This window comes from Ranitomeya imitator, chromosome 4, assembly GCF_032444005.1.
Source record: "Ranitomeya imitator isolate aRanImi1 chromosome 4, aRanImi1.pri, whole genome shotgun sequence".
Classification (NCBI taxonomy): Eukaryota; Metazoa; Chordata; class Amphibia; order Anura; family Dendrobatidae; genus Ranitomeya; species Ranitomeya imitator.
The window spans coordinates 638,576,468-638,594,647 of NC_091285.1; the positions used below are offsets into that span (position 1 = coordinate 638,576,468).

Here is an 18,180-nt window from a genome sequence, read left to right on the forward strand (position 1 = left end):
AAGGATAGGCCTGATTGTGGCATGTTTGAAAGCAGAAGGGAAGGTGCCAGAAGATAGTGACAGGTTGAAGAGGTGGGTTATGGATGGGATAAGTGTGGTGGTGCAGTTGGGGAGGAGGTGGGATGGGATCGAGCGCACAGGTGGTGAGGTGCGATTTGGAGAGGAGACAATTAAGCCCCCTTCAGTGATGTTGGAGAGGGAGGTTATGGGGTTTGGGCATTGGTCTGGTATACAAAGGGGTTGTGGTGGTTGAACAATGAAGACTTGCCTTGTTTGGTCGATCTTATTTTTAAAGTGTGTGGCAAAGTCCTCAGCAGAGATGAGGGAGGTTGGAGGGGGCAGTGGGGGGCGGAGGAGGGAGTTAAAGGTTTTGAATAACTGTTTGGGGTTGTAGGATAGGGAAGATACGAGGGTTGTGAAGTAGGCCTGTGTAGCAGAGGTGAGAGCAGATTTAAAAGTGAGTGTTGCCTGTTTGAATGCAGCGAAGTCGTCTTGCAAGTGTGTTTTCTTCCAACGCCGATCCGCAACCCTGGACACTTGCCAGAGCTTTTTAGTGGTGTTATTGTGCCAGGGTTGTCTATTGATACGTCGCACTCTGCTATGGACGAGAGGGGCGACCGCGTCAATAGCTGATGCAAGAGTGGCATTGTAGAAAGCAGAGGCACTGTGTGTCGTGGAGTGAGGATATGGATGCCAGTGGTAGGATAGAGTCAGAGAGTGTTGGTGTCTAGGTGTGCAAGGTTTCCACGGGGGTGCGCATTTTGCTGGACATGGATGACCGGTGAGGAGGACAGGGATGAGAAGGTGAGCAGATGGTGGTCGGATAGAGGGAGAGTGGAGGTGGTGAAATTAGATAGAGAGCAGAGACGGGTGAATACGAGGTCTAATGTGTGTCCGTCTGTGTGGGTGGCTGCGGAGGACCACTGAGTAAGTCCAAAGGATGAGGTAAGGGACAGAAGTTTGGAGGCTGTTGACTGAAGACCAAATCATAAATGAATATATGCATATTATCCATTGCATCATGCTAATGCGCAGACACCGCCGTCTACGTGATGAATGTTGATTTTTTTTCCCCCCACACAATTCTATGCAGTAGGTAAGATAAGGGGCAGGTCAGTAAGGGGTCAGTGACCCACCATAAGTGCATACAGACGAATACCTAAGCAGAACACCACATAAAGCCCCCTCCCCACAGGCCGCCCCGAAGAACGAGAATCTCTAACTGAAAACTACAAATACAGATTACACAACAACCACAAGACAGATTTCATCACCAGGTATCACTGTAATCAGTATAACTGCACCAACCTGACACTGTCTGTAGGTTACTGAGCACAATTCTGCCGATAGGTTCCCTTTAAGCTACAGGGATTGTTGTTTTTCACTGCTCCATGCGGTTGTATGTCAGTAGAGCTTCTGCAGCTGATCGCGCAGATACACAGGCAACACCGGCCTGATCAACATCACGTATATAGCCACCCCAAAGCGTGCATTTATCAATACTCATGACTGATATATACTATTCAGTATCCACTGTACAGGTGATACATTGCTGACCACTAGGAGGGGTGCTGTAACTTAGAGGATAGGACATCAATGAAGAGTCCAGGTTGCCCCCATTAACACCAATCATCAAAAACATTAAAAAGACCAATACAGGGAATGGTTGTCACTCACCGGAGCAGAGTACTGAGGAAACTGTGGCCTCTGCTGAGGAATGTTGTGACCACCCTGCTGAGGGTATCCCCAATGAGAAGGTGCCTGAGGGGCCCCCTGCTGCTGCTGCATGGCTGACTTGTAGGGATCAACAGGATAATGTGGCTGTGAAGGAGGCGGGTAGTAAGGGTTCGCTGGGTGGACGCTGGGGTAAGGGGGATTCATTGTAGACTGGTTATAGGGTGGTCCATATGAACCATTGGTATAGTGCTCCATGCCCTGTAAGAAACATCACACATTAGTTGTGTGCACTCTGACCTGTGAAAAAAAACACAAAAAGGAGGAAGGACTTGTAGGAAAAACTGAGTGAAATATATATTTCTTTTCTTTCAGGTAACATCGGGGGCTTCTCTACAGCATTACAGGATGCTGTAGATAAGCCCCTGATGACGGTGAGCTTACCTCATCATCGATTTTGGGGGTGACAGGTTCCCTTTAAAGGGTTATCCTCAGTTTGGAGGCTATCCCCTATCCTTGGATATCTTCCCTATTACTGAGGGGGTCAGACCGCTGTGACGCAAATCGATCCAAGAAGATGATCTATAGTAAATGGAGTGGTGGTGGATGATATGCACCTCTATGAGAGCGTCGAAGACCAGGACTCCTATTTAAGAATCAATAAAGCAGAGGTGGACATGATTGACAACTGCTCCATCCATCTTCAGAGTCCCAGATTTTTGGGGGTCCAGGTGGCTGGACCCCAGTAATGAGGGAAGGAGGGGGTTAACAGATGGATAGGGAATAGCGTCCAATTTAATTTTTTCGTGTATTAAGCTAGGTTCACATTGCGTTAATGGGTTAACGCTAACGGACTGCGTTGCACGGCGAAAATGTCACAATTAACGCCGTGCAACGGGTCCGTTAGCGCAGGGGTCCCCAACTCCAGTCCTCAAGGCCCACCAACAGGTCATGTTTTCAGGATTTCCTTTGCATTGCACAGGTGATGCAATTATTACCTGGGCAAGACTAAGGAAATCCTGAAAACATGACATGTTGGTGGGCCTTGAGGACTGGAGTTGGGGACCCCTGCGTTAGCGCACCCATTGACAGCAATGTGATTTGTGCCTGTAGCGCATCGCTGGCGCATGCCATTTTCGGCACGCGGTAGCGATGTGCCGTTCTTTTGTGACAGACCTTGGACGCTGCTTGCAGCGTCTGAGGTGCGTCCGAGGTCCGTCCCTCGCTAGCGCAGATTGGGGATCTGCGCTAGCTAGGACGGCAAACGCGGACCCAAAATAAACATTGCGTTAGCGCAATCTGCTAGCGCTAGGCGCTTAACGGATTGCCCTAACGCAATGTGAACCTAGCCTTATGGAAAATCACCGTAAAAAGGTATAATGATAAGGAATTTTTCAATTGACATACCTGACCGCCAACTGTATACGTGGAGGGATAGGGAGGCTGGGGTTGACCAGCGCAGGACCAGCCGCTCGGATCGTATCCAGGATATGGAGAATTCTAGGACAGATCAGAATACATTTTTAGAGCAATATCCAGGTTGTAGTAAAGCAAAATGCACCAATCCAGACACCATTAATAAAAGGGCCACACAGAGATGCAACAGTAAGCATTTAGCCCTATCCTCAATACTGCGGACTCCAGTACAAGGCTCCTCAACCTGGTAAAAATGGCTAAAGACAATAATTCTCAAGGTCACAACGCAGAGGTGCCAGAAATGATTGACAGCGACACATAAGTGATTAAAAATGTGCGATAGGAGCTAGCTCTGATCGCTGCTGTCAGAGGCAGGTGTCGGCTTCATAAACACAGCCTGCATCTGTCCCGTATGTGGAAGGCTCAGCGACTGAGCCCGCTACTTACACCCGCACCCTTATGTGATGCACTTCATCCCTGTGCCTTTTTCAAAGCCCAAACATGGATGGTGCATTCTAGTCAAAGATCATGATGGAAGACAGTGGTACAGAAGACATGAAATCAGGCCACAGCGAGCAAGTGCTGCCGAGAAAAGTCTGCAATAGGTGGCAGACATTGTAGTGAGAAATTCATTACACTAACAGCTAAAAAAAACTAATTAAAGGGGTTTTCCCCACATTATTTTAACAGATGAGTGACACTTACTAATATATAAGTATTACAGGTTCTCCTCCAAATAAAGACACATAAGAAAGTGGATATTGATTTGGACGAGGCTAATTGAGGAGGTGATGGCCAGACCAGTCCATCAGTGGCCATTTTTTTTTTAGAAGACCTGTGAAGCCTGTGCCATAGGCCACGGTCAGTATTTGGTCAGTATTTTACCTCAGTATTTGTAAGCCAAAACCAGAAGTGGAACAATCAGAGGAAAAGTATAACAAACACGTCACCACTTCTGTATTTATCACCCACTCCTGGTTTTTTTTCTTACAGATACTGAGGTAAAATATTGACCAAATACTGAATATGTGAACGTGGCCTAAGTAGAAGAATCAGTAATACTTATATATTATTACGTGCCACGAAAAATCCCAAATATATTTGATAAAATAAAGGTAAAGTGGACAACCCCTTTAAGAAACATTTCCAGCCATTGTTTAAAATAGCATGCTTACTCAGACTAACTGAATGTGACTAAAGATATGGACTTTTCCCTGGAAAAAGAGACTTTGGCCTCCATTCTCAAGGTAAATTGGAAAGTACTAGCCTGGAGCGCTTTTTTTTTTATGATCCTCTCTAATGCTATATTCACACAGAGTGAAGTTTTGATTATTATTTTTTTTTTTTAAGCTTCAGTAAACACTCAAGCAGGATAAGTCCAACAAGTTTTGTATTTTGAAGAGTTTTTCAGCCTTTTGATTGGCCAGGATCCAGTTTTGGGAGGATCCTATCAGCAGCGGCTCTAAAAACGTGATATGTATCCCTCCCCCCCCCAAGGCTTTGTTTTCTCTTTTAAAGAAAAATCCACATACAAAAATCAAAGTGGATTTACCATAGAAATTAATAAGCAGCGTTTCCAAGTGTATTTCGGGGGAATGATTATTATGCGGCGGATCTGTCAAAACCAAAACAAATCCCCAAAACGGTGTTTGAGCCTTATAGTGAGAGCCACTTGTAGCGTTCATGAGTAACGCCAGGTGCCATTTTACTTATCGGGCCGCTGGGATCATCATCCTTGTGGATAGGTGATAAAGGTACAGCAAAGTGAAGTTATCTTAAAGGGTTGTGTCGGGAGGACCAAACACTGGGGCGATCAGGTCCCACTCGCAGCACCCCATGAAAATAACTGGGGGAAAGCAGCTGCCAGTGTGGCAGGTAAAGGGTAAATGTAAGACAACATGGTGGCCAATTACTACTACAAGTAAAGCTTCACAAAACCTGGCTTATGGGGTGGAGGACCCTGTCAGGAATAAAGGCAGGGTCTGTCCTAACGACCCTTTAAATAAAAGGGATCTGCTACAGCATATGGGGCTGGCTGAATCAGGGAAGGAAAGATGACCACGAGAATCCTCAGGTGCAATGTCTGTCAGGGAACGCAAGAGGTAAACTGAAGAAGTTCGAGATTTCTAATGCCACCCGCCGCACCCAAACCAGACACTGGGGGGATAAAGTATGCACCCATAACGGCTGCCTCAGACGCCTCAATAATGAGCACAATAGAAAGGAGCCGAAAACCATCCTGAAAACAAAGCACAAGACTCTGCCGACCCTCACAGTGTGGAGCGACCACTAAAGGTGGAAGACTAGAAGTCAGCAACGGCCAGAACACCGACACCAGGTATGAAGCACGGCATCCTTACCTCAGACCTGCAGACCAAGTGGCCGCCGACTTCTCCTCACAGGTAACTGAGTCATGCGAAGACAATCGCAGCACGTGACGACGAGCCCAGACAATTACACAAGGAGTGCTGAGCCTCGTCACCGCCATTACAAGGATCACGCCCGAGACGTCTTCCAGCGTAAATAAAGGATGACTGTGATCTTATATAATGATGGATGAGCAACTGCAGAGGCACGTCAAAGTCTGCGCACCCCGGGTCAAAGATACTGTCATTGTGAACAGTTAAGGAAATTGCAAAAATGAAATGATCTCTAAAAGGCTTAAAATTAAAGATTACGTATTTAATCTGTATTTTTGGCAACAAAAAAAAAAAAAAAAAAATATATATATATATATATATATATATATATATATATATATATATAAATAATGGTGGCCCGATTCTAACGCATCGGGTATTCTAGAATATGCATGTCCACGCAGTATATTGCCCAGCCACGCAGTATATTGCCCAGCCACGCAGTATATTGCCCAGCCACGCAGTATATAGCAGAGCCGCGTAGTATATTGCCCAGCGATGGAGTATATTGTCCAGCCACATAGTATATTGCAGATCCACGTAGTATATTGCCCAGCCACGCAGTATATTGCCCAGCCACGCAGTATATAGCAGAGCCGCGTAGTATATTGCCCAGCGATGGAGTATATTGTCCAGCCACATAGTATATTGCAGATCCACGTAGTATATTGCCCAGGCACGTAGTATATTGCACAGCGATGGAGTATACAGTACAGAGCTACGTAGTATAGAGACACACACAAAAAAAAAAATAAACATATACTCACCTTCCGAAGGTCCGTTGAAGTCCTGCTATACTCACCCTCCGCCGCCTTTCCCGCTCCTCTGGACGCTCCCGGGACCGCTCCATTGCAAGCGCAGCTTCCGGTCCCAGGGCTGGTGTGTGCAGAACCTATGATGACGTCGCGGTCACATGACCGTACCGTCACAGCAGGTCCTTCTCGCACACCAGCCCTGGGACCAGAAGCTTGCAATGGAGCGGTCCCGGGAGCGTCCAGAGGAGCGAGAAAGGCGGCGGAGGGTGAGTATAGCAGGTTTTTGTTTTTTTTTTAAATTATTTTTAACATGACATTTTTACTATTGATGCTGCATAGGCAGCATCAATAGTAAATAGTTGGGGACACACAGGGCTAATAGCAGCGGTAACGGAGTGCGTTACACCGCGGGCCGTTACCGCTGCCATTAACCCTGTGTGAGCGGGGAGTGGAGGGGATCATGGAGCGGGCGCCGGGCAGTGACTGCTGGGGAGGGACTAATCGGACTGTGGCCGTCGCTGATTGGTCGTGGCAGCCATGACAGGCAGCTGCCGAGACCAATCAGCGAACGAATAACCGTGACAGAAGGACAGACAGACAGACGGAAGGGACCCTTAGACAAATATATATATATATATATATTTTATAGATCAAAAGTTTGGACACCTTCTCATTTAAAGATTTTTCTGTATTTTCACGACTATGAAACCATAGTAATGATGGCCACTCGTTTTTCTTTACTTAGCTGCTTTTTTCTTGCCATAATACAAATTCTAACAGTCTATTCAGTAGGACTATCAGCTGTGTATCCACCAGACTTCTGCTCAACACAACTGATGGTCCCAACACCTATTATAAGGCAAGAAATCCCACTTATTAAACCTGACGGGGCACACCTGTGAAGTGAAAACCATTCCCGGTGACTACCTCTTGAAGCTAATCAAGAGAATGCCAAGAGTGTGCAAAGCAGTCATCAAAGCAAAAGGTGGCTACTTTGAAGAACCTAAAATATAAGACATATTTTCAGTTGTTTCACACTTTTTTGTTAAGTATATAATTCCACATGTGTTAATTCATAGTTTTGATGCCTTCAGTGTGAATGTACAATTTTCATAGTCATGAAAATACAGAAAAATCTTTAAATGAGAAGGTGTGTCCAAACTTTGGTCTGTACTATATATATATACCGCCGCTATTAACCCTGTGTGACCAAGTTTTTACTATTGATGCTGCCTATGCAGCGTCAATAGTAAAAACATCTAATGTTAAAAAAAAAATAAAAAATCATTATATACTCACCTTCCACCACCTTCCCCGCTCCTTGCTACGCTCCGCTGACCGCTCCATGCAAGCGGCAGGTTCCGGTGGTATGGGAGAAGGACCTGCCATGATGTCACGGTCATGTGATCGAACTACAAGTGGCCCTCAGAAGGTGAGTATGTTTATTTATTTTTTTTTAACCTGTGACATATGTGGATGGGCAATATACTACGTAGCTGGGCAATATACTAAGTGGCTCTGTGCTGTATACTACGTGACTGGGCAATATACTACGTGGACATGCATATTCTAGAATACCCGATGCGTCACAATCGGGCCGTGTGTGTGTGTGTGTGTGTGTGTGTGTGTGTGTGTGTGTGTGTGTGTGTGTGTGTGTGTGTGTGTGTGTGTGTGTGTGTGTATATATATATATATATATATATATATATATATATATATATACATACATATATATATATAGTGGTGTTCAAAAGTCCTGCATAGGATAAATTGATTGATTTTTCAAGTTTTAAACGTTTTCTGTCGCATATTTTCGATGCTAATATGACATATTATATATCGTTTTGTTCAGAATACAATTTTGCATTCTTTCCCTGTAATATTTTTAGCTTTTGAAGCAGTTTTGCCTGAAATTATTGCAACAATATGGGAATTGAAAGCAGAACTAAACATTGTACAGCTTCAGATCCAAAATTAGCCAATCACAGATGAGGTTCTTGTGACCAATCATAACCGGGATATGGCAGCCAATCACATTGCATCACGTCTGCTGCTTGGTTTGTTTGTTTTATCTGTTGGTCTATCTAGTGAATCATACTGTAGAGTTTTATGATGGGAGCCTTCAGATTTTTGCCAGCGGAGGATCGTGTGCGAGTTGTGGTGCTACATGAAGAGGGTTATACCGGCCCCCAGATCGCAAGGAAGGGCGGCTGTAATCAGAGTACAGTCGTAAGAATTTTGCAGAAACATAAGCAGCTTGGAATCACCCAGGACAGGCCCAGATCTGGTCGGCCCAGAAAGTCAACTAAAAGGGAGGATAGAGTACTGATAAGAACATCCCTTGCCAATGGAAAGCTCACCACTCCTCAGCTTCTGCGAGAATGGCAAGAAAAGTGCAATATTGAGGTAGCAACATCAACTGTTAGGAAGAGATGTTTGGAAGCAGGATTGAGAGGGTGCAAGGCCCGAAAGAAGCCATTGATGACAGCCATACAAAGACAAAGGCGAAAACTGTGGGCATTGAAATAGTTAAAATGGAGGAAGGAGGAGTGGGAAAAAGTGCTATTTAGTGATGAAATGATGGCAAGTCTTATGTGAGAAGGTTCCCACATGAAGAGTACAAGCCAGAGTGTTTGAGCTCCTCTGTGAAACATCCTATGAAAGTCATGGTCTGGGGCTGTATGGCAGCCAATGGTGTTGGAAGGCTTCATATTGTGGAGGGTATGGTTAATGCAAAAAAATACATAGACATCCTTAATAAGAAAATGCTGCCTTCTGCTCAACACTCTGAATTAAATAAAAAATAATAAATCTTAAGAAGTTAAATTTAAGTCTGTGTGAACTTGCATTGGAAGTTAGTGAACTTAGAAACCTGTTCACCATTCTACACACTGTACTAGTGTAGGTATGGTTATGCTGTAAAAAAAATTATCAAAAATGCACATACCATAACAATTTATACACTTGGGACATTCAAAAATGAGTATGGCATACAATGAGGGATTACAAAAACATATCTGTTCCACCAGTTTCACTGTAGAGATGCAGAAGTATGAAACATATAGTTTTCTTCACGCCTATGCAGGACTTTTGAACGTATGTATGTACGTATGTATGTATGTATGTATGTATGTATGTATGTATATATATATATATATATATATATATATATATATATATATATATATATATATATATATATATATACCGTATTTTTCCGGACTAAAAGACGCACTTTTTTCCCCCCCAAAAAAGGGGGGAAAATGGGGGGTGCGTCTAATAGTCGCAATGCAGGCTTACCTAGGTGGCAGAGGTGCGGTGGCAGAGGTCCGGTGGCAGAGGTGCGGTTGCGGGGGTGTGGCGGCAGAGGAGGCGCAGTAAGCGGGGTCCCTTTCCCCGGTATGGTGATGCAGCAGGCCCGGTATGCAGCAGAGCCGGGTGAATCCTCTTGTTATCGGTGGTGGCAGCCATTTTCCGGAGGCCGCACGTGCGCAGATGGAGCGCTCTGCTTCTCGGGGCTTCAGGAAAATGGCCGCCGCGATCTCCATCTGCGCACGTGCGGCCTCCCGCGGCCATTTTCCTGAAGCCCCGGGAGCAGAGCGCTTCATCTGCACACACGCGGCCTCAGGAAGATGGCCGCGCCCACCGATAACAAGAGGATTCACCCGGCTCTGCTGCATACCGGGCCTGCTGCATCACCATACCGGGGAAAGGGACCCCGCTTCCTGCGCCTCCTCTGCTGCCACACCCCCGCCACCGCACCTCTGCCACCGGACCTCTGCCACCTAGGTAAGCCTGCATGGTACGCCAGGGACCCCTCTCACGCCATACCTCTCACTGCACCTCCTGATCCCAGCACCTCCTGATCCCAGCACCTCCTGATCCCAGCACCTCCTGATCCCAGCATCACCCCACCTTGCCTCCTGTGACCCTGCTCTGCCACCGCCATAAGATACTGTAAATTCGGACAATAAGACGGACCCCCATGTTATAAAAAATCTTTTTTTCTGCAATTTTCACCCCAAATTTGGGGTGCGTCTTATGGTCCGGTGCGTCTTATAGTCCGAAAAATACGGTGTGTATATATATATATATATATATATATATATATATATATATATATATATATATATATATATATAAATAATTTTCCGCTTTTACATTTTAAAAGTGCCAAAAAGGAAAATGGGCCGATGCAAAAGTCTGGGTGCCCATGGAGATTTGTGTGCTCAGATAACTTTGTCCAAGATTTCAGACCTTAATTACCGTATATACTCGCGTATAAGCCAACCCCCTAATTTTGCCACAAAAAACTTGGAAAACTTAATGACTCGAGTATAAGCCTAGGGTGGGAAATGCAGCAGCTACCGGTAAATTTCAAAAATAAAAATAGAAACCAATAAAAGTAAAATTGATTGAGACATCAGTAGGTTAAAGGGCCTCTGTCACCCCCCCCCCCCCCCCCCCAGGCGTTTGAAACTAAAAGAGCCACCTTGTGCAGCAGTAATGCTGCATTCTGACAAGGTGGCTCTTTTAGTTATTGGGGCTGTAAATGCAGAAATAAAGCGTTTTGTAATTTGTCAAGAATACCTGTCTTTAGTCCTGGAGGCAGGTCTTTCCCCCCTGCTGCACACGCCACACAGCCATCAGTCAAGTCTTCTCGGCGCCGGGCGCCGCCTCCTCGGGACTGTTTTCAAATCATCCGGCGCCTGCGCTATTTTGTCTTGCCTGGGGCAGGCGCAGTGAGCGCTGCCCGTCTGACCTCATATGCAGTCTTGCTGACTGCGCCTGTGCGGCCGCCCTGCTTGTGAATCCCAGCCCTGCAGTGTCTTATGATTTATCCACACTACGGGGCTGGGATTCCTGGGCATGCGCACTGCGACCTGGGTGAGTGGCTTAGACACGCAGTGCGCCTGCCCAGGAATCCCAGCCCCGCAGTGTGGATAAATCATAAGACACTGAGGGGCTGGGATTCACAAGCAGGGCGGCCGCACAGGCGCAGTCAGCAAGACTGCATACCGCACAGGCGCAGTCAGCAAGACTGCATATGAGGTCAGACGGGCAGCGCTCACTGCGCCTGCCCCAGGCATAACAAAAGAGCGCAGGCAGCGGCAGATTTCAAAACAGCGCTGAGGAGGCGGCGCCCGTCGCCAAGAAGACTTGAGGGACGGCTGTGAGGCATCTGCAGCAGGGGGGGAAAGACCTGCCGACAGTACTGAAGACAGGTATTTTGGACAAATTACAAAACGGATTATTTCTGCATTTACAGCACCAATAACTAAATGAGCCACCTTGTCAGAATGCAGCATTACTGCTGCACAAGGTGGCTCTTTTAGTTTCAAACGCCTGGGGGGGGGGGTTGATAGGTTCCCTTTAAGTGTTTTTGAATATCCATATTGAATCAGGAGCCCCATATAATGCTCCATACAGTTCATGATGCCCCATAAGATGCTCCATATTAAAATATGTCCTATATAATGCTGCACAAAGGTTGATGGCCCCATAAGATGCTCCATAGATTATGCCCCATATGCTGTTGCAATGAAGAAAAAAATATATATATATCACATACTCACCTCTCGTCGCTCCGGTCCCCGGAACTTGTGATATTCACCTGTCCCCGGTTCCACTGCCGTGCGCCGCTCCGTATTCTGGCTCTATGACTGTTCAGGCAGAGGGCAGCAAGCACTAACTACGTCATTGCGCCCTCTGACCTGAATGTCACAGGCAGAGGACGCGGAAGACGGAGCCAGGCGGTGGAATGGGGACAGGTGAATATCGCAATGCTCACGCTCTCCCGTTTTACTCACCCTCCTGGCGCTGTCCCTGCTTCTACGTCGTCCTGGGCAGGCAGCTTGTTCCCGAGTTCAGCAGCCACGTGGTACCGCTCACTAAAGTAATGAATATGCCTCCATATTCATTACTTTAATGAGCGGTACCACGTGACCGCTGAGTACAGGAGAGCTGCGGGCGCCGGAGAAGCAGGGACATGCAGAGACGCGCCGGGAGCACGTGAGTATGATGGGCAGCTGCAGCCGACCCCCTGGGACAATGACTCGAGTATAAGCAGAGAGGGGCACTTTCAGCCTAAAAAAAAAAAAAAAAAAAAAAAAATGGGCTGAAAATTTTGGCTTATACTCAAGTATATATGATAGCTTGTTTGGGTTATGGCTTGTTCTCCACCATCGTTAGGAAAGGCCAATTGAAGCAAATTTCCCAGCTGTATAAAAACCCAGCCTCCTCTAACCTTGTGCAAAAAAAAAAAAAAACAGCAGCCATGGGTTATTCTAAGCAGATGCCTAGCACTAAGAAAATGAAAATGGTGGAGGCCCACAAAGTAGGGGAAGGATATGAAAGGATAGCAAAGCATTTTCAAACTGCTCTTTCCTCAGTTCAAAATGTAATTACGAAATAGAAGTTAGAAGGAACAGTGGAGGTCAAAATAAGGTCTGGAAGACCAACCAAAATTTCAGTGAGAGCTGCTCTTAGGATTGCTGAAGAGGCAAATCAGAACCCCAGCTTGACTGCAAAAGACCTTCAGAAAGATTTAGCAGACTCTGGAGGTGTGTTACATTGTTCTTCAGAGACACCTTCACAAATATGGCCTTCATGGAAAAGTCATCAGAAGAAAACCTCTCCTGAGTCCTCACCATAAAATACAGAGTCAGAAGTGTGCAAAAGTACATCTAAACAAGTCTAATGCATTTTGGAAACCAGTCCTGTGGACCAATGAGGTAAAATAGAACTCTTTGGCCACAATGATCAAAAGTTATGTGTAGAAAAAAGGCATAGAAATTAAAGAAAAGAACACCTCACCAACCATTAAGCATGGGGGTGGATCAATCATGCTTTGGGGTTGTGTTGCAGCCAATAGCACGGGGGAACATTTCACGGGAAGAGAAAAGAATAAATTCAATGAAATTTCAACAAGTTCTTGATGCAGACATAACAGCATCTGTAAAAAAGCTGAAGTTGAAAAGAGGATGGCTTCTACAAATGGATAATGATCCTAAACACACATTAAAATCCACAATAGACGACCTCAAAAAGGCGCAAGCTGAAGGTTTTACAATGGCCCTCACAGTCCCCTGATCTGATCATCATAGAAAAATCTGTGGCTAGATCTCAAAATACCAAAAGGAATCTCACAGAACTGGAAGAATTTTCCAAGGAAGAATGGATGAAAATCCCTCAAACAAGAATTGAAAGAATCTTGTCTGGTTACAAAAGGCGTCTACAAGCTGTGAAACTTGCAAAAGGGTGGGGAGGGGGTGCTAGATACTAACCATTCAGGGTGCACAAACGTTTGCAACAGCCCAGTTTTCTTTTTGTAACTTTTAAAATGTAAAAAGGGGTGCCCATATCTTTACATGCCACTGTACATGACAGGTAATAGGACCGCTCTCCAGCCTGCCCACAGCATCATAAAACCCAAGGAACACACCAGACAGATCAGGGATAAAGTTGTAGACAAGACTAAAGCATGGTTAGGTCATAAAAAACAAACAAACGTCAAGCTCTGAACATCTCACAGAGAACTGTGCAATCCATCATTCAAAAACGAAAGGAGTATGGCACAACTGCAAACCTACAAAGACCTGGCCGCCCACCTAAATCGACATCCCAAGTGTGAGGGACAAGGGAGACTCCATTTTGGATTTATGAATTCAGAACCAATAGATTATCCAGAGATCTCCCTCCACTTCTGAATTGTGAACCCCCACTCTTGGGAAAAGTACACACTTCCAAAAAGCTCTTAACTTTACAACTGGCCAGAGAATTAGAGGCCACATGTTAAAGAAGGGGAGAAGGGGAGCAGAGCTGAGACCCCTGCTGTCTTTGGTGCAAGTCACCTTGCATCAAGTTCCCTGACTGACCTGAGGGTAAGGGTGGCGCTAGAGAGCTGCTCCATCACAGACTGATGACGGCGAGGGGATATCGGTATCCTCCGGCTCCTCTCATGTGTGGTTATCTTACACCAAGAAAGGAGAGCACTAATTAGAAGCAGCCAAGAGGCCCATGTGTTATGATCTGGTGGTTAGAACAAATAGTGGACCTGGTAGTTAGAGCACCAGAAAAGACCTGATAGCACATGAATACAGGACAAGCTCTGGGAAGTGGAACCTCTGCTGCCCGCAATCCCTAATCCTATCACGTACACTAGAAATAGCCGTGGAGCGCTCCTATCATGACCTAGGCGCCTCGTCACAGCCTCAGAACTAGCTAGCCCTAGAGATAGGAAAAATAAGCCTATCTTGCCTCAGGGAAAATTCCCCAAAGGAAAAGGCAGCCCCCCACATATATTGACTGTGAGTAAGATGAAATCACAAACACAGAGATGAAATAGATTTAGCAAAGAGAGGCCCGACTTACTAAACAGACAGAAGATAGGAAAGGTCACTTTGCAGTCAGCACAAAACTCTAAAAAAGCCACACAGAGAGTGCAGGGAAAAATACCTTCCGCACCGACTAACAGAGCGGAGGCGCCCCTCTGCGTCCCAGAGCTTCCAGCAAGCAAGGCAAAATTCACATAAGCATGCTGGACAGAAAAAATAGCAAACAAGAAAAAAGCAAAGCGAAACTTAGCTTCTGCTGGAGAAAACAGGTAACCAGGAAGATCCAGGAGCGAACTAGACCAATGCTACAACATTGACAGCTGGCATCGGACAAGGATCCAAGTGGAGTTAAATAGAGCAGCCCACTAACGAATTAGCCTCATCACCTGTGGAAGGAAACTCAGAAACACCCACAGGCATCAGAGAAAGTCCATGGACAGAACCAGCCGAAGTACCATTCATGACCACAGGAGAGAGCCCGAAAACAGAATTCACAACACCCATGGTCACTCTGGAGGAGCCGCAGAAATCCACAGCTCAGGAGGGATAATCGTCCACAAAAGAACTATTAGTCATGTGCTCCACAAATCTGGCCTTTACAGAGGAGTGGCAAGAAGAAAGCCATTTCTGAAAGCCATAAGAAGTTCCATTTGCAATTTGCGAAAAGTCATATAGGACCACAGCGAGCATGTGGAAGAAGGCGCCCTGGTCACATGAGACCAAAGTAGAAGTTTATTGGCTAAATGCAAAACACTGTTTTACAGAAAACTAACAATACACATCACCCTCAAAACACCATCCCTACCGTCATTCATGGTGGTGGCAGCATCATCTTGCTGTGGTTAGGCTTTTTTCAGCAATGACATGGAACCTGGTCAGAGTTGATGGGAAGATGGATGGAGTTAAATACAGGGCAATCCTGGAGGAAAATCTGTTAAAGGCTGTAAAAGACTTGAGTGCAGGTTCACCTTCCAGCAGGACGATGGCCCTAACCATACTGCCAGAGCTACAATGGATGGTGTAAAACAGGGGTGGGTAATTATTTTCCCCCCCTCGAGGGCCCCATGAGAGACCGCCCCCAGAGTGGAGCGCTGAGGACAGAAAAGTCACCAACGCTCTGCTGACGTCATAACTGCAGAGTCAGGACCTCCTCTTCCATCTACACAGAATGGTGACATGTCCCTCGGCAGAAAGGGACGACTGTCACTACTGTCTACAGCACGACGGTGGCCCACAGTCAGCAGATGTCACAACAGACTCCCCCAGAGCAAGTTATTGGTAGAGAAAGGGGTTTTCTTATGAATAGTATGTTTCTATAATCGATGGGGGTCCAATGCCTCGGAAACCCACCGAGTCTACATGGACATAGCCCCATAAGAGTTGTCCTATCACTGACCCCTTATTATATTCGCTCCATTAGAGAGGAACAAATCGCTGAGGTTGGAGCGGCAGGAATAGTCAGCGAGAGGCAAAAAATGCTGAAGGAGGCTGCAATAACGCCCCGAGGAAGGAGCTTCTGTTGCTCCGAAACGCGCGTTGGGGTGGGCTCTAGGTCCCCCACTACTACGCATACCAGGTACTGTATGACTACTCTAGTCTTAATGGCTTGGCGTTGATTATTCGTTATTGATATACTCTGTATACATAGATTTATTCCTCTATATCTATGGCCAGTTAGCCAATACAAATTGATCTATGGTGTGCCTGTGTAGGGGGGGTTTCGTATAGCCCCTACTTGTTTTTGTACTGCCATATAATGTTCCACTTCCCCACTTTAGCTGCTGTACCTGTTCCTGTTAATTGGTTTTAATTTTGTACTTAATAAAGTGATATATTTTATGGGATTTATTGACTGCGTTGTTGTGGTGATTAAAATAAATGGAGACTGTGTCCTCCGGCGAAGGCCCCTCCACACGGTGTCTCCAGTACGTCAGTGTCTCCAGTACGTGTGGTGATAGTTGTGCCAAGGAGCACCCCCCGCAGTACGTGCCACGTCCCGAGGAGCACCCCCCGCAATACGTGCCACGTCCCGAGGAGCACCCCCCGCAATACGTGCCACGTCCCGAGGAGCACCCCCCGCAGTGCGTGCCACGTCCCGAGGAGCACCCCCACAATACATGCCACGTCCCGGGGAGCACCCCCACAATACATGCCTCATCCCGAGGAGCACCCCCCGCAATACATGCCACGTCCCGAGGAGCACCCCCCGCAGTGCGTGCCACGTCCCGAGGAGCACCCCCACAATACATGCCACGTCCCGGGGAGCACCCCCACAATACATGCCTCATCCCGAGGAGCACCCCCCGCAGTGCGTGCCACGTCCCGAGGAGCACCCCCACAATACATGCCACGTCCCGGGGAGCACCCCCACAATACATGCCTCATCCCGAGGAGCACCCCCCGCAATACGTCCCACGTCCCGAGGAGCACCCCCCGCAATACGTGCCACGTCCCGAGGAGCACCCCCCGCAATACATTCCACTTCCCGAGGAGCACCCCCACAATACATGCCACGTCCCGAGGAGCACCCCCCGCAGTGCGTGCCACGTCCCGAGGAGCACCCCCACAATACATGCCACGTCCCGGGGAGCACCCCCACAATACATGCCTCATCCCGAGGAGCACCCCCCGCAATGCGCGCCTCGTCCCGGGGAGCACCCCCACAATACATGCCACGTCCCGAGGAGCACCCCCACAATACATGCCTCATCCCGGGGAGCACCCCCACAATACGTGCCACGTCCCGGGGAGCACCCCCGCAATACATGCCATGTCCCGGGGAGCACCCCCATAATAATATGTGCCACGTCCTGGGGAGCACCCCCACAATACGTGCCACGTCCCGGGGAGCACCCCCACAATACGTGCCACGTCCCGGGGAGCACCCCCGCAATACATGCCATGTCCCGGGGAGCACCCCCATAATAATATGTGCCACGTCCTGGGGAGCACCCCCACAATACGTGCCACGTCCCGGGGAGCACCCCCATATGTGCCACGTCCCGGGGAGCACCCCCACAATATGTGCACTTTTGGGGACTCTCTGCCCCCGCGGACCAGTCACACCCTCCCGCTTCTTCATGGCACCTGGTGACACCCACCCCACAGACGCCTCCCGGACCGCGGCTGTCAGCCTCTCTCCGCCTTGCTGACTGCACTGCCGCCATATTGGCCGTCCCCCAGCTCTACCACAGTGGGGCGCCCTAGGAGGCCGCACACGGTGAGGAGGTGCACGGTCACTGAAGCACCGGACGGAGGGGACACAATACCTGGGCTCCGGCGGCTCCTCCCATCTCTCCGCCTCCGGCCCAGCTTCTCGCAGTCTCCTGGGGGTAATACCCGGAGCCCCAGCCGGAGGCGGCCTCCCCCTGCCGCTGCCGCGCCATCACCTCCCCGGAGGGATAATATCCGCTGCCATCTCCGGCTCTGTGCGTAGCCGACATGAAAGTAGCAGAGTAAACAGCCAGCCGCGCAAACCCACTGCTAGTGCGCAAGCGCGGTACGAAGCATGGCAAGCAACCATGAGCCAATCACAGCGGTTGAGAATAATCAGCAGCCAATTAGACTTCAGCGTGCGAC

The 18,180-nt window shown here is 47.7% G+C and overlaps 1 protein-coding gene across 2 annotated transcripts in view; it reads right to left on the minus strand.

Annotated features, from left to right (window-relative positions):
- The window catches only part of BAG4 (BAG cochaperone 4), a 31,989-nt gene extending 13,891 nt beyond the window's left edge, over positions 1 to 18,098 (minus strand). Inside the window, exons 1-3 of one of the 2 annotated variants that reach the window (XM_069766849.1) lie at positions 17,871 to 18,098; positions 3,082 to 3,174; positions 1,678 to 1,935 (exon numbers count right to left, since the gene is read on the minus strand). In XM_069766849.1, the coding sequence (XP_069622950.1) occupies positions 1,678 to 1,935; positions 3,082 to 3,174; positions 17,871 to 18,044 (525 nt within the window). In that variant the 5' untranslated portion in view covers positions 18,045 to 18,098. The remainder of the gene's footprint in view (positions 1 to 1,677; positions 1,936 to 3,081; positions 3,175 to 17,870) is intronic. The other variant, XM_069766850.1, reaches the window with a different exon arrangement.
- Between the last annotated feature and the right edge of the window lie 82 nt (positions 18,099 to 18,180).